General features: G+C 54.8%; 1 protein-coding gene across 1 annotated transcript; it reads right to left on the bottom strand.

Annotated features, from left to right (window-relative positions):
- Positions 1–1214: 1214 nt before the first annotated feature.
- On the bottom strand, positions 1215–21969 carry LASP1 (LIM and SH3 protein 1). Its single transcript, XM_078615251.1, has 7 exons — positions 21835–21969; positions 13928–14022; positions 4845–4929; positions 3686–3793; positions 2637–2730; positions 1916–2043; positions 1215–1388 (listed from the first exon to the last, which is right to left on the bottom strand). Exons 1-7 carry the CDS (start codon positions 21901–21903, stop codon positions 1215–1217), a joined length of 753 nt encoding a protein of 250 aa, XP_078471377.1. The 5' UTR covers positions 21904–21969.
- Positions 21970–22543: the final 574 nt, after the last annotated feature.

The raw sequence follows: 22543 nt of genomic DNA, 5'->3' as shown, positions 1-22543 counted from the left end.
GAGGTCGACTCCAATGCAAGCCGGCTCCTCACCTGAGCGATCGGTTGAGCAACTTGGTTGCAATGCATGCAACTGAATTGCTTGTGTGAGGACGTCTCGGCAACCAGTTGCAACCAGTCGCCCAAGCGTCGATCTGCTCGGCGATGTTTTAGCGGCGTATTTAATCACGTGCCATGCGTTGGCGAGCTACTGTGATTGGCGGTTACAATCCTGAACGTGCCATTTTACCTTTGTGGTCCTTACCCCCGCACCTTCGATTCGCACCGTTTGGCGACGTACGGTGAGAAAGAAGATCAACATGCATACGTACAACTTCCTCAATGCGCAACTGCTCGCTCCGATGTGGACAAAGGAGTCGCGGGCGATTATTAAAGTGGCACGTGTTCTGGAGAGATTCTGATTGGCACGACTGATCGCTTGGATCCGGACCCGGCGTTAAAGATCGCACTTCACACACTCTGGTGTCTTGAGAGATGTCGCCAGAAAGTTGATGATTTTCAATTGGCATGAAAACAGGAAGGCAGTCCACTGGGACAACAATTGAGCGAGTGCAGCAAACCCTTCCGAACGGGTCATGCGTTCCCCTTTCCACGAATCGGCACTGACCAGCGTGGTGAACTACAGTCAATCGATCCACCGCGACCGACATGGAGCGGAGTGACGCCCGTTCTCAATGCACCATGGCGGGGAATTGAGAACGGCCGGAGGTTTCTGTCGTATCATAACTGAGGCTGCTGAGGTGCATTATGGGAGACGGACGACATCACCTGGAACGTGTCGAGGAGCGCCACTGTTACGTTTCGGCAAGGTCACGTGAGGAAGAAGCCGCCGCTCAACGCATGAGCTCAGGTGAGCTCAGATGAGCTCACGTGTTCAGGTGAGATCAGTTAAGTAAGCCCAGGTGAGCTCAGCATCACTGGGATGAACCCAGGTTCACTCAGCTGACCTCACGTGATCTCAGGTGATCTCCAGTGATCTCAGCTCAAGCCCAGCTTCACTCACGTGAGCACAGATTCACTCACGCTCACAGGGTCACTCGGGCTCACAGGTGAGCAGAGGATCACTCGTGCGCTCACCCGGGTGAGCACAGACTCACTCGTGATCTCACCCGGGTGAGCGCAGGCTCACTCGTGCGCTCACCCGGGTCAGGTTCGCTCGAGCTATCACACAGGTTCACCGGGGGGGGGGGGGGGGAGTGGGGGGGGTGCAGAGGCTCAGGTGCGCTCCACGTAGTTGGCGGGCAGCATGCCGGTGGCTCCGGTGCGTGCCACCGTGCCGTAGAGCCAGCCGTCGTCGATTCGCTGCACGTTGCAGAAGAGCTCCCCCTCTGCGAAGCTCAGCTCGTCCTCGTCCGCAGCCACGTAGTCGTAGAGCGCGCGGAACGTGCCCTGTTGGGGGGGGGGGGCACGGTGGGGGGGGGGGGGGACACAGTGGGGGGCACGGTGGGGGGCACGGTGGGGGGGGGTCACAAGATTATTCAGCAGTGGCTCCTGTCGCGTGAGCGAGGACATCTGTGGTGAAGAGCTTTATAGCTCACTGCATTCCTCCGCTATAAATACATATTCTGATTCTCCATTGTTTGTGTCGGGTGATGGAGGGTGTACGACACGTAGTAGGCTTTCGCGACCAATATCCATAAGAGGTTTTTTTGGGGGGTTAGATGGCGTAAATATAAATGTGGTGGCGGGTTTAACGACGCATTTATATTTAGGCGATCTAACCCCAAACAGGCCTGTATTATGAACACACGTTTTACTCACGCGATGCCTTCAACTAAGAGTCTGCTGGGTGTTTGAACATCTTAACGCCCGTGTGATTGCCAGCAATGGATAAAGCCTTTTCTTATTTTTTGTTAAACGATTCCGACGCCCTCGCGATCGCCGCCGCCGAGGCGAGCAGCGCCGTCAACACTCACGTCCACCGAGGGGCGGTGGTGGAGCGGGTGGGGGGCCGTCATGGGGGGTAGCGTTCCCTGTTGGGGGGCCGCGCTTGTCTGTCTCGCCTGACCGCCCCCCACGGCCGCCTTCCCCAGCTGGGGGTAGCCTGCAAAAGACAAAGACAAAGGTTCCCCCCGCCCGTGTAACCTTAACAGACTGTTGGGGCAAGTGCTGTTAGCGAGCACCACCTATGAAGGCCGGCACGGCACACGAGGAGGTGGGTGGCCAACACCACGCCCGACCGCCTTTGTCTCCCCAGTGGTGATGTTTACACGCCACACCAGATACTCATTTGAGGCTGAGTTTACCTAGGGGAGGACCTGAACCGCTTCAGATAATCGGCACTGGTGGTGGCGGGAATCGAACTTGGGTCGCTGGGTTCGTAGCACAGGGAGCTCACCGCTACACTACCGCTCCCCACCAACACGCACACACACACACACCAGTTCATCCATGAATATCGATTATTGCGCTCTCGATGCCTGCACGGAGAGATGATCTTCGATTTTGTGCGAGTTGGACGCAAGCCTCGTGCCGGCACAGGGACAACAGCCGCCACTGGGGGGGGGGGGGGGGGGGGGCACTGCAACGTTTGGGATGTGATGCAAAAGGGAGGTGGCGTTTCTGCGGCATTCGGACAATCGCGCTTTGAGTGCCGATCTCGACCCCCCCCCCACCACCCCCCCCCTCCCCCCTCACCGGCGTGGCGACCCCCGGGGATGGCGCGGCCCCCCGCGGGGCGGTCAGGCGCGGCGGCCCCCACTGGCACCACCCCCGCGTCCTGGTACTTCACCTGCACGGTGGGGTGGGGGGTAAGGGAGTGTGCGGTCAGGGGGAGAGAATTATTATAATAATAAAATGCATAGAAAACATAAACAAGAGAGGGGAAGAGAGAGGGAGGAGAGGGAGGAGAGAGAGAAGAGAGAGGATCTTTCGTGAAATCTTTCATTTAAAAACGGGGAGGGGGCACATAAAGCCAAGCATTGAAAAAAACTAAAAGAACCGAAATGATGAACGAAGCAAAGTGCCGACTACACCGAGCATCTTCTTGCTTCCTCTGATCGTAAAAAAAAGTGAGAGGAGAGAGACGGTGGTTAGGTGGAGAGAGAGAGAAAGTGGGGAGGAGAGATGGGGCTAGGTAGAAGGTGAAAGATAGGCGGTGGTGGGTAGGGTCAGAGAAATGAAGGGGTCAGGGGAGAGGGAGAGATAGGTCATGGGGGAAGGGAGGGGAGGGAGGTATGAGAGGCAGATGAGAGGTCAGGAAGAGAATAAGGCAGGAGATGGGTTCGGAAAAGGCTGCGGGAGAGGAAGGGGGAGAAAGTTCAGGAAGAGAGATCAGGAAGTACATCCCGCACCTCCGATTAGCACGGTTGGCTGCACACGATTTCGAAACAAGTTCAACATGCGCACATATGGGGCAGAGAGAGAGATGGTCATGGTTGTGAATCCATTTTCAGGGGTCGCCGATTGTGCATCGGAGACTCGCGATTTGATCTCAGTGGATGATCACGTGGTTCTCAGGGTGAATCGTCTAGCAGGTGTTTGAGTGATACAAGTCAACGTTGTGCGGTCGAGGGTGTGAGCGGGGCAGGGCAAGGCCACACAGCGGCAAGATAGTGCGGAGCAAGAGGTCAACACATGCCAGGGCAAGGCTGGGAAGGTTTAGCGCACATCAAATTCAAGGTTAGCGTAGGGCAGCTGTTTAGGGCAAGGTGAGGGCAGTTGGGAGCAGTTGAGGGCAGACCCACGTTGCTTATCTGCTCCTGCGCCTTCTTCATGCGCCGCAGCTCGGGAGTGTCTGGCACGAGGCTGAACGCCTTTCCCCGGCTCTTCTCGAAGTCCTCCTTGTATTTCACCTGCAGAGGGACACGTGGCGTTTAAACACGTGGCATTTAAACACGTGGCGACCACGTGTGCAAAAGCTACCAAACGTCCTGATTTGGACCGGGGGCCGTCCCAGCTTCGGATTGGACGTCCGTCCTGGGTTTCACGAAACACTTTGCCCTGATTTTTTTTATCTGGCCTCATAGAGGCGGGGCCATCGTGAAAGGCAAAAGCGAGGCCACTCACGGGTGTGGGGGGCGGTGGTGGAGGGGGGGGGTTGGCGGGGAGAGGGGTCACAGCTCATCACGTGTCCCGGTTGAGCCTCCCAGAAATGTGTAGTGTCGTTTAGTTTGAATCACACGGTGGTGAGCACGAGAGAGTGGACGGGCGGGTGAGCCAGCCACCTGAACCAGTGACAGTCCCGTTATCTTGAAACGTGCGTATTCCAGCCGCAGTTTGTTAAACAGGAACACTAACCGTGGTCTGGATTTGATTTTAAACTGTAAAAATAGTTTATATTTTATCAGGTAAGGCCCCACTGAGCAAGAAGCCACCTGGCCACCAATGACAGCTCAAAGCCGTGGCTCATCGCGTGGGAGTTCATAGGAGCCAAATACTCTAAACGCGTGATGTTTATTCTAAATGTGAAGGGGAAAACCGGAGGACCCGGAGAAAAATCCACGCGACCACGGAGAGAGACATGCAAACTCCAAATATACAGCAGCAGCAGGCGTCAGGGTCAGGATCGGACCCACGACCTCCTGTAGACCAGGCGAGGGAGCTAACATCTCGCCACCGTGGCGCGGCCTGTTAAATAATTACAGCTGGGTTGTTTTGGTGCCATCTGCAAAACCCTTCCAAAAACACCGTGGTGGGGCCTGATCAGGGCAGTACAGCAATAGTGTCGACATTAATGACCACTTGTACCAGTAAACATGCTACGTTGGGCAGACGTCAACCAAACGTCAACCAACGTTTGCATGTATACCGCGTTTTTTTTGCCAGATTATGAACGTGAATGTATATATATAATTGTTGTTCTTTGAGTGAGCCACGGTGAGGAGTCGGCACCGTGCGAGTGACCTGGCTCTGTAGTTCGCTCTGCTGCTTGAGTCTCAGGTTCTCGGGGGTGTCCGCCACCGTGGTGAACGTCTGTTTGGGGTAGTGCCTGCGTCGCGGCAACATCATCGTCGTCATCAACAACATCAACAACATCATCAGCAACATCATCAGCAACATCATCGTCGTCATCAACAACATCATCATCAGCACCATCATCGTCGTCATCAACAACAACATCATCAACAAAATCATCGTCACCAATAACATCAACAACATCATCGTCGTCGTCGTAAAGACCATCAACAACATCAGCAACATCAGCAACATCATCATCGTCATCAACAACATCATCATCAACAACATCATCATCAACATCATCATCGTCATCAGCAACATCAATATCATCAACACCATCGTCATGATGATGGTCATGCTGCTGATTAGTGCTTGGCACAAATGAACCACAAAACCTCGCTCATCTCCGCCGAGGAGTACAAACCACCATCACGCGACACTCCGCTCGTCATCCTCGTAGCAGCAGCAGCAGCGGCGGCGGCAGCGGCGGCGGCAGCGACGGCGGCAGCGGCGGCAGCAGCGGCGGCAGCAGCAGCGGCAGCAGCAGCGGCAGCAGCAGCGGCAGCAGCAGCGGCAGCTTCTGGCTCAGCCGTCGAGCAAAGACGGCGGCCACCGGATCGTCGCGCGGCGCTTTCAGATGACGCTGCTTCTGCGGCCCGTCTGGAACGCGCTCGTCCCTTCCGATATTTGGAAGCCACTGGAGCTATGCAACTTTTACATCATCAACCACCACCACTAACCAAATATGTCAATTCTATTTCAAGTGCCACGCTCCTCACACTTGAAAAAATCCCGTACCACCCGCGCTGTGCGTCCTAGAGCCCGTGCCATCAACGTGATTACATCGCCACTGTGAAGAGGCGGGTTGTGTGGCGAGTGGGTGGACGGCATCCCAGGTCCGGGTTTAGATAGCAACGGCGTCACAGACGCTCAGCCGTCGTCGGGAAGTCCGGCTGGGGTCGCCGGGTTCACGGCGCAGCGAGTTGAGCCGCTGTGCCTCCCCCCCCACCGTCCACCGTCCACCGCCTCACAATTAACGTGGAGTCGCTCTGCTCGCGGGGAGATTTACACGGGCGAGAGGCAATTCGTGGCTTCAATTGACGCGCGAATTACGCGTAGAATTTATTGCCGGCGGCGGTGATAGCGGCGGTGCGTGGCCTGTGATTCGAGCGGCGATGTGACGGGGGGGGCGGGGGGTTGGTGGATCATGCAAAAGAACACGGTGTTCTGTGCGCCTCCTAAGAGGTGGCCACAAGATGGATGTACAGCAAGTAGGTTGGACGAAGCGGTGGCTAAATGTGTTCGGCACGGGGGTGGGTCTGCTAGACAGTAAGAGACAATTCATGCCTTTTGGTTGAGGAGCACACCGTTACCACAAGATGGATGTACAGCAAGTAGATTTCTGGCATATATATTTAAATATACATGTCAACAACAACGACCACGCACTGCCACCAAGTGGCAGTGACATCACCACAGCAATTGTGCCAGGCTAAGTGCAATTCGAGGCCGTCACGTGAACTGTGGAAGGCTCGCTGCTGACAGGCAGAGGTCACGGGACAGACCCAGGTGCCATGGCTTGCCTGGCTGAGATGACTGGCAGATGCACCACCTGTGCTCCCTACTGTGCCAGGCTAGGTGCAGGAGGTCACGGGACAGACCCAGGTGCCATGGCTTGCCTGGCTGAGATGACTGGCAGATGCACCACCTGTGCTCCCGACTGCGCCAAATTGCTGTGCATTTACGACAAATTCTCAACACATTCGTAAATAACACTGTCTTCAAAGGATCGATAGAAATAAATATAATTCTTGCGTATGATTTTGCATGCACATCAATGTATTACAACCTAGGGTCATTACCCAAAACGTTGCTCAATTCTATATATTTTTTCCCTGGATGGCGCAGTGCATGGCACGCGCACACACAGAGAGACCCAGACACACACACACTCATACAATGACACACACACTCGTAAAAAGATATTCCGCATAGCCTTCACATCCTGTTGGGGTAAACGCTGTTAGCGAGTAGCACATATGAAGGCTGACACTGTGGCACACGAGGGGGTGGGTGGCCAGCAGCACGCATTTGTCTCCCCAGTAGCGATATTTACACACCGCACCACGTACTCATTTGAGGCTGAGTCCACCTAGGAGGAGGCCCAGGACCGGTTCAGATATTCGTCACTGAGTGTTGGCCGTGAGCGATATCGATCCCGGGTCGCCAGATTCGTAGCGCAGCGCGCTAACCACTACACTACCGCTCCCCACCCACCCACACGCACCTACGCACCCACACACACCAACGATTGCGCACCCTGAAATTTAACGAGCCAGCGAGCGCCCCCCACCCCTCCTCTTCTCTCCTGGTTACCGGTGACCAAGCAGACGGCGCCGATAACGCGATCCACGCGCCGCGCGCCGGGTGGGCGGTGATAGCAGCGACAGCGCGGAGGGGTTTCCTCCTGACCTAAATACGCCACTAATTGATTACCGATATGGGGGTTTGACAAAGAGCCTCGCGCGCGCGCGTGCGCGTGGTTTTTGTTGGTGTTTAAATCCCCGGCAAGGTCGGTAGGGAGCGACTTTGACGCCTTCCGAAACCCAACGAAATGCGGCGCGCGGCGGAATACGACGAGAGGAGACGACCGGCGCCCGCTGATAACGAACGCGCGCCGCTGTGTAAACATCCCCACTGGGGAGACAAAGGCGGCCGGGCGTGGTGATGGGCACCCAGCTCCTCGTGAGGCCGTGCCGGCCTTTGTAGGTGCTGTTCGCTAACAGCACTTGCCCCGACAGTCCGTTGCAGGCTATACTGGACGGGGGGGCCTTCGTCTTTATTCGTGTCAGGACTGGTTCAGACATCACTCTCCAACAATGACGGTAGTGGCCGGGAATCGAACCCAGGTCGGGAATTAAACTTGACCTACAACAACAACAGCAACAACCGCCATTTACCACTAAGTTGCGGTGACGTCACCACGGCGCCTGTGCCAGCCTCGGTGCACTTTGAGGCCACGTGAAGTGTTGAAGGCCTGCTGGCAGGAGGTCACGGGACAAGCTCAGGTGCCATGGGTTGACTGACTGAGATGACGCCTGGCAGATACACCAACTGTGCCCCCTACTGTGCCAACTTGCTGCGTTTAGTATGTGTAATGACAGTGGAGTCAGCCTGCAGTGTGAGTGGACTGGTGGCCACGGGAGATAATGACAGGGGAGTCAGCCTACAGTGCGAATGTACTAGTGGCCACGGGAGGAAATGACAGGGGGAGTCAGCCTGCGGTGCGAGTGGACTGGTGGCCACGGGAGGTAATGACAGGGGAGTCAGCCTGCAGTGCGAATGGACTAGTGGCCACGGGTGGGTAATGACAGGGGAGTCAGCCTGCTGTGCGAATGGACTAGTGGCCACGTGAGATAATGATAGGGGAGTCAGCCTGCAGTGCGAATGGACTAGTCGCCACGTGAGATAATGACAGGGGAGTCAGCCTGCAGTGCGAATGGACTAGTGACCACGGGAGGTAATGACAGGGAGTCAGCCTGCAGTGTGAAGAGACCGGTGGCTACGGGAATGATCGAGAATAGGAGCGTGGTCAGGTGACGGAAGAGGACGGTAGGGTCCTGCTGGTGGAGCGAGCGTCCAGAGCCAGCGAGAAGGTTCGGGAATGGGGGCGTGGCCTCGGCCCGTATATAAGGGAGAGGGAGATGCACGGGAGACTCGGGACTGTTGCAGTGGGGGTCTCCGCCTGTTCGAGTGAAACGCGTCTCGTCAATTTAGAAACCACCTCGAGACAAGTGCGTCGAAGTCGTCATGACATATGTATGCGCGTTGAACTTCTTTCGCGGCCGTACGTAGCCAACCGTGCTAACCGGTTGACCACTGCGCGACACCGCACACACGTGCATAGCCGGCTACAGCTTGCCGAGGAGGGCAGCACAGAATTTCGTGGGTCCTCAACAGCGTCAGAGCTCACGACGTGATTCCATACCCGCAACTCAACGCGACCGCCAACAGCGACCGGCGAGCCACGCAGACCTCTGCAAGGGACTGCCACGGTGTCCATTAGCAACACGAAGCTGTTTACCGGACACGTGACCCGACTCACGTCCAGGAGTCTACCCCAGGGCGTGAGGCCACCCCTGGCGGACTGTACATCTGCTCCACACCGAGCGGTCTTTGTCGTGCGGTGGGCGTCAGTGGGCCACACGAATAGTGAAATAAATGCACACAACAACAACAAATGCACACAACAACAACAACCGCCATTCGCCACTAAGTGGCAGTGACGTCACCACGACGCTTGTGCCAGGCCATGTGCACCTTGAGGCCACGTGAAGTTTCGAACGCCCGCTGACAGGAGGTCACGTATTGACATACACATGCATTGACATTTTCTTGTGTATCCGGTGCTCGTAAGAGTGCACAAGTCACGTGTGAAAGCATTCGCTGAGCAAATGAGAGAGCCGCAGCAGCAGCAGCAGCAGAGGACAACGCTTGACCAAGTCAGATTGGCAATTGACAGGGCCTGGCAATTGGACTTGTGTGCACCGGGCCAGATCAAACACACTAAGGGAGACGTGGATCATTATCAGCATCTCACACGGGCGCCACGCCCCGCCCCGAGATATACAATCGCAGCATGCATAAGGACCAACAACCCCCTCGGGTGTGATATCACAAACGTTCCAACTGTGGCTCAAGCGCCATGAAAAGCATACACACTCGCACACGCATGCACACACGCACGCGCACGCACGCGCTCACACGCGTCGCCACGCCATCCGCATCATACGTCTGAAGTGTTATTGTTATTCTAAGCCGTTCTGACCTGTTATAAAGACACCGAGAAACAGAAATGTCGGACGTGATTCATGTTCGCGTGATTCTTCTTTGTTTAAGTCGCCGCTCAATGCGAAAGGACAATGCTCACGCCAGGGATCTCGGGGTGTTGATTCAAAGACTCAACTGGAACCCACCCTCTGTGCCGCAGGAATCCTCCCATCTTGACAGGGGTCGTCACCGGGGGAGGGAGGGGGGGTCCCCATCGGTCCCCACATCTCTCATTATTGTTTCAGGCATCGTGGGGGCAACTTGAGGCATCGTTGTGCAACGGCACCACGTGTCCCCAGGGGGTACTTATGGAACTCTCCGAGTCAGTATCTTTTCTCGTTTATCGAAAAACAAACATATATGTAAAAAAAAACTCACTGGCTTCTCTAAATCTAAACTTTTATTTGACCAGGTAAGGTCCCATTGAGCTATGTAGCTATTTTTCCAATGCGACCTGGCTATCGGAAATTATCGCTCAACGAAGTGGTCTGTCATCACCGTGTGGGAATGGATAGCAGCAGTCAACAACTCTGAATGCACCTCGATTCCAAATGTTGAGGGAAAACCCGGAGGACCCGGAGAAAAATCCACGCGACCACGGGGAGAGAGAGAGAGACATGCAAACTCCAAATATAATCCATAATAGAGGTGTTTTTGGGTTAGATCGCTTAGATAAAAATGCGTCGTTAAACCTGCCACCACCCGACACGGCCAATTAGTAAGGATTGTCACGGAAACAAAACATGCAAATGCGTTACTAGCACAGCACACCGGTGTGTTGAAGAATAAACCCACAACATTTACAATTCGAGTACGACGATTCGCCAGTAATCACAGCCAGATTTGGTGGATAAATCCCCTTTCCTGTTTCGTTCTTAAATAACGACATATTTAACTACGCATTTATATTTATGCGATAAAAAAAACTATATTATGGATAAAATCCGCCGCGAAAGCCCTGCTGCGTGTTCAATGCAAATGTCTTACAGCAGGCAGTGTCAGGGTCGGAATCGACATCGGCATGAGCTCTACCCCTTCCCCCATGATGCAGAGGATGGACCACGGCTGATGACCATCATCATCATCATGTGTGTCACTGGTGCACTCATGCCGACCGCGCCGCTACATACACCACGGATGTAAAATAAATAAAAACATTCTTGAATGGAATCGTTACAGACCTCGTCACCACCACTGTGCAAACCAACCCTTGGCGCATTCGGGAGGATGAAGACCGAGGAGATGGAGCGATGAAATCGATTAATGTGCAGGCGCTGGGTGGATTGTTTACATCGTAGGATCGCGAGAGGTGATGGCGGCAGCAGCGACTTGGGGAGGCCTTCATCCAGCAGTGGATTGACCACGGCCGATGATGCTGATGATGAATGAACAGAGTTGACCTCAAGGTGAATCGATGCCTCCCCCTACTGCTCCGAGACGGATTCGCATCTGTCCATAGTTGAGCACTCACGATGCGAGAGGAGTGTACCATCATCACCATCATCACCATCATCACCACCATCATCACCATCATCACCATTATCACCACCACAAGCAGCAGCAGCCACGGGCAATCCACTGCTGGATGAAGACATCCCCTAAATCACGGTGGAGGGGGGGCTGGATCTGGTGGGTGGGGGAAGAAGGATGATGACGATGAGAGGTGTTGCATCGCAATCGTGCGCAATGGTCACGCATTGAAAATAAACTCGCGATGAACAATCTGGCTTTCCCTTTGAACTTCTTTCGCACCGTACATAGTCAACCACCCTAATCAGAGGTGCGGGGTTAGGACAACAAACTAAACACAACAACAACAACAAGCAGTTCTCAAGAAATGAATTTCTCAATCTAGATGATATAAAAGCGCCATAGCTCCAGCGGCACCCTAATATCGGCAGGGAAGAGCGCGTTCCAGACGGCCGCAGAAGCAGCGTCATCTGAAAGAGCCACGTGGTGATGCGGTGACCGCCGTATTTGCTCGATGGTCAGCGAATAGCCGCTGCTGCTGCTGCGAGGCTGACCAGAGGTAACAACTTCAGCACACCGGTGTGTTGGGAAAGTAACGAAATGGCACGTTTTGTTTATGTGACAACCCTTACTAATTGTCTATGTCGGGTGGTGGTGGTGGGTTCACGACACATTTATATTTTCGCGGTCCAGCCACTGTATATATAAAAAAAAAACATTTACTATGGATAACGTTGGTCGCGAACGCTCCCAAGCCGAGAGAAGAATAACCAAAATAAATAACCCTGCGCGGCCTGCACGAGGTCACAAATTTCTGAGCGGTTCTCAACGCCGTCGCTCGATCGCTGGAGGCGAACGAGCGAGCCGGGACCCCCCCCCCCCCACAACTTCGTAGGCAGACACCGGTTCACTCCCCCCCACCGCACCCCACACATGGAGCCATCTCCTAGCCACCGTGATGATGATGAGATAGAGAGACGCAGACTCCAAATATACAGCAGCAGGCATCAGGGTCGGTATCGGACCCACGACCTCCTGTATCCCAGGCGAGGTAGTCAACATCTCCTGGCCACAGTGATGATGATGATGATGAGATAGAGAGACGCAGACTCCAAATATACAGCAGCAGGTGTCAGGGTCGGGATCGAACTCACGACCTCCTGTATGCCAGGCGAGGTAGTCAACATCTCCTGGCCACCGTGATGATGAGATAGAGAGACGCAGACTCCAAATATACAGCAGCAGGCGTCAGGGTCGGGATCGAACCCTCGTCCTCCTGTATCCCAGGCGAGGTAGTCAACATCTCCTGGCCACCGTGTGGGGCATGATGTGTGCCGGGGTCTCAGGCAACATACCCAGCTCCCGGGTCACGTGCCGTGCCGTGTGAGTAAACCTGTGACACGTGAACTGTCCCCGGCACGGTAACCACGGAGACCAGCGTGACAGGTGACATCATGAATCTCACTTGGATCGCACGTGGGTTCAATAAAGAACATTGAGATGAATCGAGACGGACAGGGCTGCAGCAGCTGGGCGAATCAGCGGGGGTGAGCAGCTAGTGTGGTGTGTCAGGGTGTGGTGCGTCAGGGTGTGTCAGGGTGTGGTGTGTCAGGGTGTGGTGTGTCAGGGTGTGTCTGGGTGTGTCAGGGTGTGGTGTGTCAGGGTGTGTCAGGGTGTGGTGTGTCAGGGTGTGTCAGGGTGTGTCAGGGTGTGTCTGGGTGTGGTGTGTCAGGGTGTGGTGTGTCAGGGTGTGTCTGGGTGTGGTGTGTCAGGGTGTGGTGTGTCAGGGTGTGTCAGGGGGTGGTGTGTCAGGGTGTGTCAGGGTGTGTCAGGGTGTGCTGCGTCAGGGTGTGTCAGGGTGTGTCAGGGTGTGTCAGGGTGTGGGGTGTCAGGGTGTGGTGTGTCAGGGTGTGTCTGGGGGTGGTGTGTCAGGGTGTGGTGTGTCAGGGTGTGTCAGGGGGTGGTGTGTCAGGGTGTGTCAGGGTGTAGTGTGTCAGGGTGTGTCAGGGTGTGTCTGGGTGTGGTGTGTCAGGGTGTGGTGTGTCAGGGTGTGTCAGGGTGTCTCAGGGTGTGGTGTGTCAGGGTGTGTCAGGGTGTGGTGTGTCAGGATGTGGTGTGTCAGGGTGTGTCAGGGTGTGGTGTGTCAGGGTGTGGTGTGTCAGGGTGTGGTGTGTCAGGGTGTGTCAGGGTGTGGTGTGTCAGGGTGTGTCAGGGTGTGGTGTGTCAGTGTGTGTCAGGGTGTGATGTGTCAGGGTGTGTCAGGGTGTAATGTGTCAGGGTGTGTCAGGGTGTGTCAGTGACTCAGGGTGTGGTGTGTCAGGGTGTGTCAGGGTGTGGTGTGTCAGGGTGTGTCAGGGTGTGTCAGGGTGTGGTGTGTCAGGGTGTGTCTGGGTGTGGTGTGTCAGGGTGTGGTGTGTCAGGGTGTGTCAGGGTGTGTATGGGTGTGGTGTGTCAGGGGGTGTCAGGGTGTGTCAGGGTGTGTCAGGGTGTGTCAGGGTGTGATGTGTCAGGGTGTGTCAGGGTGTGGTGTGTCAGGGTGTGTCAGGGTGTGGTGTGTCAGGGTGTGTCAGGGTGTGTCAGGGTGTGGTGTGTCAGGGTGTGTCTGGGTGTGGTGTGTCAGGGTGTGGTGTGTCAGGGTGTGTCAGGGTGTGTATGGGTGTGGTGTGTCATGGTGTGTCAGGGTGTGTCAGGGTGTGTCAGGATGTGTCAGGGTGTGTCAGGGTGCTCACGCGCTGCAGTAAGGCTTCTTGTCGTAGCCCTTGTAGTTTTTCATTTGCAGGGTCATCTTGCAGACCTCGCAGTGGAAACACGCTTTGTGCCACACCTGTCGAGACACGCACACCCCATCCCACTCAAGCACACCCAACACCACCACGCACACTTAACCATACCCCACACTCAACCACACCCCACACCACGCACACTCACCCACACCCCACCCACACGACCTAACCCCACAAACATCCATCATGAATCAGGCCCGCCGGCTTTGTGGCGCAGTGCTTTAGACACTGCGCGTCTGGGGGAGTCGATACATCGTTGGTGTGACATCCCAACAGCAAGGGACCCCCCCCCCTCAACAAATAGTCCCGAGTTTCGGTGAGGCCTCTAAGGCGATTGTAGGAGCAGGGCGGTACAAATGAATGTTCTTACTCCAGAGTTAATCAGACGTAATTAGCGATGATGGCCGCGGGCGCGGGGTGTCCACGTGGAGCCGTGCCGAGTGCGCGTTCGTGTTGTCTGGGACCATGGTGAGAGAGCGGCGTGTGATTGTGTACCACGCCGTGTGATTGTGTACCACGCCGTGTGATTGTGTACCACGCCGTGTGATTGTGTACCACGCCGTGTGATTGTGTACCACGCCGTGTGATTGTGTACCACGCCGTGTGATTGTGTACCACGCCGTGTGATTGTGTACCACGCCGTGTGATTGTGTACCACGCCGTGTGATTGTGTACCACGCCGTGTGATTGTGTACCACGCCGTGTGATTGTGTACCACGCCGTGTGATTGTGTACCACGCCGTGTGATTGTGTACCACGCCGTGTGATTGTGTACCACGCCGTGTGATTGTGTACCACGCCGTGTGATTGTGTACCACGCCGGGCGTGTAGGCAGCTACCTCGCCACGAACACGGCCACCCGAGTTCCATTCCCGCTCGCGACCAATAGCTGGCGAATATTTGAACGGGCACCTGGGCCTCCCCTAGGTAGACTCAGCCTGAAATTAGTACTGTACCTGGCGTGGTGTGTAAACATCAGCAGTGGGGAGACAAAGGCGGCCGGGCGCGATGCTGATAACCCACCTCGTGCGCCGTGCCGGCCTTAATAGGTGCTCGCTAACAGGACTTGCCCCAACAGTCTGTTAAAGGCTATGCGGGGGATCTTTGTCCTTGTCACATTACTGTCATTAGAACAGGTTAACAAATCGTAGTTAATGGTGGAAATTCCACATTCTTCTATCAGGGAACGGTGGTTCATGTGTAGCTCATTTGGGAGCCGGGCTCCTCATCTTGAACTTGTAATCTCTGCCTGGGGTCGACTGAGGAGTCAGCCACATCGCCACTAACCTCCTTAAACCTCCTAAACCACCACAAACGACCACAAACTACCACAAACTACCGCCTCCACCACAGCCATCATAGCCATCATCATCTCCAGCATCATCATCATTGTCACCACCACGACCACCACCACAATCACCGCAAACCTCATCAAAGACAACTATCTCCCTTACAGCCTGTAACAGACTGTAAGGGCAAGTGGTGTTAACGAGCACCTGTGAAGGCCGGTACAGCACACCAGAGGGTGGGTGGCCAACACCACGCCCGGCCGCCTTTGTCTCCCTAGCTGCAAATGTTTACAATTCGCACCAGGCACTCGTATTGGGGCTGAGTCGACCTAGGGGAGACCCAGGACCGGTTCAGATGATCGTCACTGGTGTTGGCCGTGAGCGGGAATCGAACCCGGGTGACCAGGTCCGTAGTGCAGCGCGCTGACCGCTCCACCACCGCTCCCCACCATCATCTCCACCACCAACAGCAACAACAACGCCCGCCTGTCGCCACTGACTGGCGGTGACTTGACCACGGTGCACTCTGGGCCGCGTGAAAGTGCTGAAAGTTCGGCTAAAAGGTCATGGGGTCAATACCCAGGTGTTGTGGGCCAACTGACCGAGATGACTCATGATTCACACGCACACGTAGAGATGCACAAAGAAAAATATACTCACCAAAGACAAAAATCACCCATATAGCCTGACAGACTGTGGGTGCCAGTGCTGTAAGCGAGCGCCTATACAGGCCGTATAGTGTTAGTAATGATAGCGTTCTATCTGACCCGTATGCTACCGATGATTAGTGAATCATTTACTATACAGTACTGTACTTTATTAAACATTCATGTACATAAAAAAAATGTTACAGTGGTATTTAGTTGTTTGTAGTGTATAGTAGTGTATAGTAGTATATTGTAGTGTATAGTAGTGTATAGTATAGAGTAGTGTATAGTTGAGTGTATAGTGTAGTGTATAGTGTAGTGTATAGTAGTGTATAGTGTAGTGTATAGTAGCATATAGTAGTATATAGTGTAGTGTATAGTAGTGTATAGCGTAGTGTATAGTGCAGTGTATAGTGTAGTGTATAGTAGTGTATAGTGTAGTATATAGTGTAGTGTATAGTGTAGTGTATAGTGTAGTATATAGTAGTGTATAGTGTAGTATATAATAGTGTATAGAAACATTGTATATAGACATTTGTATAGCCGAACCCCAACTTTCGCGAATTCGCGCTTATGCAGGCGTACACGGAACCTAACCCCGCCACGTACTCTGAGACTTGGCTGTATTTTTTTTTTAAGTTTTTATTTTACCTGCCCAAGGTTTGTATGCAGTCGGAAACCATGCCAGTATCACTACAGTGTCCGTGTGCTGCAGATAATGAACGTTGCCTGGTAATGACATTCTAAAGCTTACAGGCATGCAGGCGGTGTTGTCACATGCCTCTTGCATCCTAGAATCGCTCCTATTTTATTATCAACACATCGCTCTGCTGTCTCGTATTTCGCCCGAATGCATCTCTGTTCTATCCCTTACGAGTAGATCTTCATCCTTACATCGCTGGTTCCTATCCCCACGTCTCAATCCCACGTCTCGCGCATCTCACAACAAACCTCTATCTTGGCACCTTCCATCTCGCCGCACCACTATATCTTGCCCGACATTCCTCCTTTCATCCCACCGTATATCGAGGCGGCATCTTCGTCATCCAGCAGTGGAGTGACAACAGGCCTGTCCGCATCTCTCCTATCTCACTGCAGCATATCTAACCGCCGTCTGCAATCTCTTCCGTCATATCCATGTGTCTGCACACTCCCACTGACATCTCACGAGGATTGTATAACTTAACAATATTCAGCCGTGCCTTCTGTTCAAATGTGCTTATTAATTCCATTGGGATTTTGTTGTTTTATACTTGTGCGAGGCGTGATGTTCACTAATAAAGCATGATGATGATCATCATCATCTTACACTCGTGGTTAACGAAGCCCCGCATGATGTCCTTTCATATTTCTGCACACGTGGCAAGGCCCGTCCACACCACGTGCTCCCCCTCTCCTCCAACGCTTTCAAACTAAACTACATCTGACATCGTGACGTCGAAGGGCCGCCCCCCCCCCCAAAGCGTGGGGCCCGGGGCGGTCGTCCAGATTCGCCGTACCCCTAGGGACGGCTCAGCGATGATGCGCATTCCCGTGCCGCGTGACTTCAGCGCCGTTTCCCTGCCACGCGTCTGCTCCTCGGTATCCGCGATGTTCTGGATTCATTTACCGCGACTTTGTTTTTTTCTCACCAAAGTCCACCACGGGTCACGCTCGTGAAACTGCTTACGGATGAATGCGTCTCACCCGCGTGAACGAATAAGAACAATAACACCGACGACGACGACGATCATAACGAGGGTGATAATGGAACCACCAGAATGTGAATTCTACTTCGGGCCCACTCTGGGCTCGCAGTGATACCGTTCACCCACCGAACTCGCCACATTTGGGGAGTCTAACTGTGGGGGGGGGGGGCAGCATGTCGTCGGTACGGGTAAGCAGAGGTGTGGACTCGAGTCATGTGACTTGGACTCGAGTCAGACTCGAGTCATGAATTTGATGACTTGCGACTCGACTTGGACTTGCATAACAATGACTTTGTCCCACCTCTGCGGGTAAGGAACGACGTGCCACAGCTTGCGTCCCGAGCAGCCTTTGTTGAGATCTCTCGCTCCCGAATGCCCTAAATCCCTTTTAATCGCAAACAGCGGCCGCCGACAGAGCGGCCTCGCCTGGAAACACGGGTCGCGTGGTGCAATCAAAGACAAAGCTCCCCCGTGTAGCCCACACGAAGCCGTTTGCGATTAGCACCTGTCGAGGCCAGGACGGCATACGAGAGGAGGTGGTGATGTTGACACGCCGCACCAAGGTATCCGTTGAGAGCGAAATCGATTTCGGGATGGCCCTGGGGACCCGTTCAGATATTCGTAACCGATATTGGCCGTGAACGACAATCGATGAATCGGTGATCATTCGCCACTGCTGTTGTTGGGCCGTGAGCTGGCACCGAGCTCGCGTGGCGCAATCAAAGACAAAAGTCCCCCGTGCAGCCTTAACAATTGGTCGGGGCAAGTGGTCTTAGCGAGCACTTATGAAGGCCGGGACGGCACGCATGGTGGTGGGTGGCCCGCACCACGCCCGACCGCCTTTGTCTCCCCAGTGGCGATGTTTACACACCACACCAGGTACTCATTTGAGGCTGAGATGACTTAAGGGAGGCCCGGGACCGGTTCAGATAATCGTCACAGATGTTGGCCGCGAGCGGGATTCGAACTCGGATCGCCCGGTTCGTGGCGCAGCGCGCTAACTGCTACACGACTGGCGCAATCACACACGCAGCAGCAGTAGCAGCAACAGCGACACACACACACGCAGCAGCAGCAGCGACACACACGCACACACACACACGCAGCAGTAGCGACATACACACACGCAGCAGCAGCGACACACACGCACACGCACACACACGCAGCAGCAGCGACACACACACACAGCAGCAGCGACATACACACACGCAGCAGCAGCAGCAACACACACACGCAAACGCACACGCAGCAGTAGCGACACACACACGCAGACACACACGCAGCAGCAGCAACACACGCAGCAGCAGCGACACACACACACGCAGCAGCAGTAGCGACACACATGCAGCAGCAGCGACACACACACACACAGCAGTAGCGACACACACACGCACGCAGCAGCAGCGACACACACACACAGCAGTAGCGACACACACGCAGCAGCGACACACACACACGCACACACACGCAGCAGCAGCAACACACACGCAGCAGTAGCAACACACACACACGCACGCAGCAGCAGCAGCAACAACACACGCAGCAGCAGCAACACACACACACGCAGCAGTAGCGACACACACGCACACACACGCAAGCAGCAGCAACACACGCAGCAGCAGTAGAGACAAACACACACGCACACACACGCAGCAGCAGCAACACACACACGCAGCAGCGACACACACACACACAGCAGCGACACACACACACAGCAGCGACACACACAGCAGCAGCGACACACACACACACACGCACACACACGCAGCAGCAGCAACACACACACGCAGCAGCAGCAACACACACACGCAGCAGCAGCGACACACACACACAGCAGCAGCAACACACACACACAGCAGCAGCAACACACACACGCAGCAGCAGCAACACACGCAGCAGCAGCAACACACACACGCAGCAGCAGCGACACACACACACAGCAGCAGCAGGGAAACACACACACGCAGACACACACGCAGCAGCGCCAACACACGCGCCGTTACCATGCACACCTCGCACAGATCGCGCGTGTGTCCGTGTGTGCACGCGTCGTGGGGAGCGGTGGTGTGATGGTTAGCACGCTGCGCTGTGAACCCAGCTACCCAAGTTCAATTGTTCGTTCACGGTCAACACCAGCGACGATGACCTGCTTGCACCAGTCCCGGGCCTCCCCTCGGTCGGCTACAGCATCTGGTGCGCTGTGTGAACATCAATCAGTCGAGAGACAAAGGCGGTCGGGCGTGGTGGTTGGTCAACCATCCCCTCGCTTACCGTTCCGGCCTTTATTGTGAACAGCGCTTACCCCAAATAGCCTGCTCAGGCTGTTCGGGCTTAATACGGGGGAGAGCTTTGTCTTTGTGCGCGCGTGTGTGTGCGTGTTGTCTGCATCATCAATTCACGCACTGCGTTGCGAAGTCACACACAGCCCCGAGTTCGACTCCCGGGCCACGGGAAAACCTTAAATCACAAATGACATCTGCCCACATCCTGGGGCTCCCCCGAAGGTTGACTCAGCCTGAAATGAGTGTCTCGCGCGGCGTGTGCGCACGAGCGCTGTGCCGTCGGGAGCGGCCGGGCGTGGTGCTGGCCACACCACCACGCCTCGTTGCACCGTAGCGGCCACAACAGAGGCTCGCTAACAATTGCTTTTGCCCAAATACTGTAGGCCATGTGGAGGGGGGGGGGGGTCTTTGTCTAGACGACTGCTCGCAATCGGCCGTCTGCGTGTATTCGATACGACACGTGTGACGTATGTGTCGTGTGTTTTTTCTGTTCGCTGGCTGCGTTGTGTGCGTTGTATATACTGCGCGGTGGTGCTCTGAGCGTCGTGTGCTGTGTGTGTGTTGAGTATGTGTGTATGTTGAGTACGTGCTCTGCTGTGTCTTCCTGTGCCGTATGCCACGTGCGCCTGTGTGTGTGCGATGACTCCAGCGCTGTGTTTGTGTGCAGTGTGGTGTGCGTTGTACATGCGGTGCTGCGTGGGGTGTATGCTATGCTGCAACGTTCAGTGTCATTCGTTGCGTGTGCTGTCGTTTGCTGTGTGTATACGTTACCCTGTGGCACGCGTGATTTGTGTTGTGTGTGTCCTGTGCCTTGTCCTGTGTCCTGCATGCTATGTTTGCTCTGTGTGCCGTGCCTCATTCGTGTGCTGTGTCGTGTGATGTGTACGCTATCATGTCTGTGTGGTGTATAAACTCTGACATATTTGCGTGCTGTGTGTATGCTATGCTGTGTGATGTATGTTATTCCATGTTCTGCGTGCGCTCTGCTGGTATGCCGTTTATGTGATGTTATGGTGTGCTATGCTTTATGCTATTCCGTGTAACGTGTGTGTTGTGATTCGTATGCCGTGCTATGCTTGAGGCTATCGTGTTACTTTGTATGCTGTCCTCTGTATGATTGTATATGTATGCTGCGTGCTGTTACGTGTTTCTGTTTGTGTACCGTTATTGGCTGCGCTGCTGTATGCTGTACATTATTCATGTCCTGTGCGTACTCTGTGTATGCTATACTGGGCTATGCTTTACGTTATTCCGTTTTATGTGTACATTATGTATGTTGTGCTATGATATTGCGTGTGCTGTGTATGAAATTATGGGCTGTGTGATGTAATATATGGCGTGCAAGTTCGTGTGTTGTATATGCTATGTGTGCTGTGGTGTGAGGTATGCTGTGTTGTGTATGCTACGCTATGATCTTTCGTGTGCGGTATATGCTGTATCATGTGCAATTCCACGTGTTGTTGATGCTTTTGTATGCTGTACTCTGTGATAGTTCTCGTGTTGTAAATACTCTGTGTGCTGTGCCACGTGCTAGTCCACGTGCTGTGTCACGTGTTAGTCCACGTGCTGTGTCTGCTCTGCTACGTGCGAGTCCGTGGGCACGGGATGTCGGGAGCTGTCCAGCCGCGCGTGGTTCTGAAATCCGAGCGTCCCCCCCCCCCCCCAAGGCGTCAGGCAGCGGCTCTGTTGAGTCGCTCAGAATCTCTAACGCGGATTAAGCCCTCTCGAGGCTCCGTGGTTAGGAGCTGTAACACCCCCACCTCCCACCCCCCCCCACAAATAAAAATCACGTATATCGGCGCCTCTCTCCCTCCACACCATCCTCTCTTTCTCTCTCTCTCTCCACACACGTATTGCTTACACACACACTGTATACGGTATCCCCGCGTAAAACAATCATCGCAAAAGGCGCGTGCGTGGGCGTCGAGGAGTACGGGAGGCGCCTACCTTGTCCAGGCAGCTCACTTTCTCCGTCGGGTACACGATCTTGTCGCATCTCGCGCACGGGGGGTTCATGACGGCGGGAAGAGCTTCACAACCGCGGCGGTGACGGTGGATGTCAGCAGCTCGGCGCTTGTGCGCTCTCTCTCTCGTGTCTGTGGCTCGCTACCCCCCCCCCTCTCCTATTCTGTGTGTGCTGCTCGTTCTCTCGTTCGCTCTCTCTCCCTCTCTCTCCCACTCTGTGTGTGTCTGCTGCTCGCTCTCTCGTTCGCTCTCTCCCCCTCTCGGCCGGATTTTTTTTGCAGGACTCTCCCAGCATTCAGCGCGCAATGCACCAGCGGTCTGAGATATTGGCTGAAGGGAGGGAGGGGGAGGGCGGGCTTGGGTGGGGGTGTGTTGGGGGGGGTGATGGATAGGAAAGGGTTGGGTGAGAGAGGATTTGTGGTGGGGGTGGAATGGGGGGGGGGTGGAATGGGGGGGGGGAAGGAGGATTTAGTTGGGGGTGGAGGTGGGAATGGGTGGAGGTGGGGAGGAGGGAGATGAAGGAGGCTTGCGTTGAGTCGCGATGAGGAGGGATGATGACGATGGGGAGTGAAGAGAGCTATTGAGGAGGATGACGAGGGACGTTCGGGGGGGGGGCGGTGGAGGTTAGCAAAAGAAGGGGGTGCCTGTGTGAGGGGAGGTATCACGAGGGAGCAGGGAGAGTGTGATGTGG

This window comes from Lampetra planeri, chromosome 2, assembly GCF_965212315.1.
Source record: "Lampetra planeri chromosome 2, kcLamPlan1.2.h2, whole genome shotgun sequence".
NCBI classification, from domain to species: Eukaryota; Metazoa; Chordata; class Hyperoartia; order Petromyzontiformes; family Petromyzontidae; genus Lampetra; species Lampetra planeri.
This window is presented reverse-complemented; position numbering and strand designations above follow the sequence as displayed.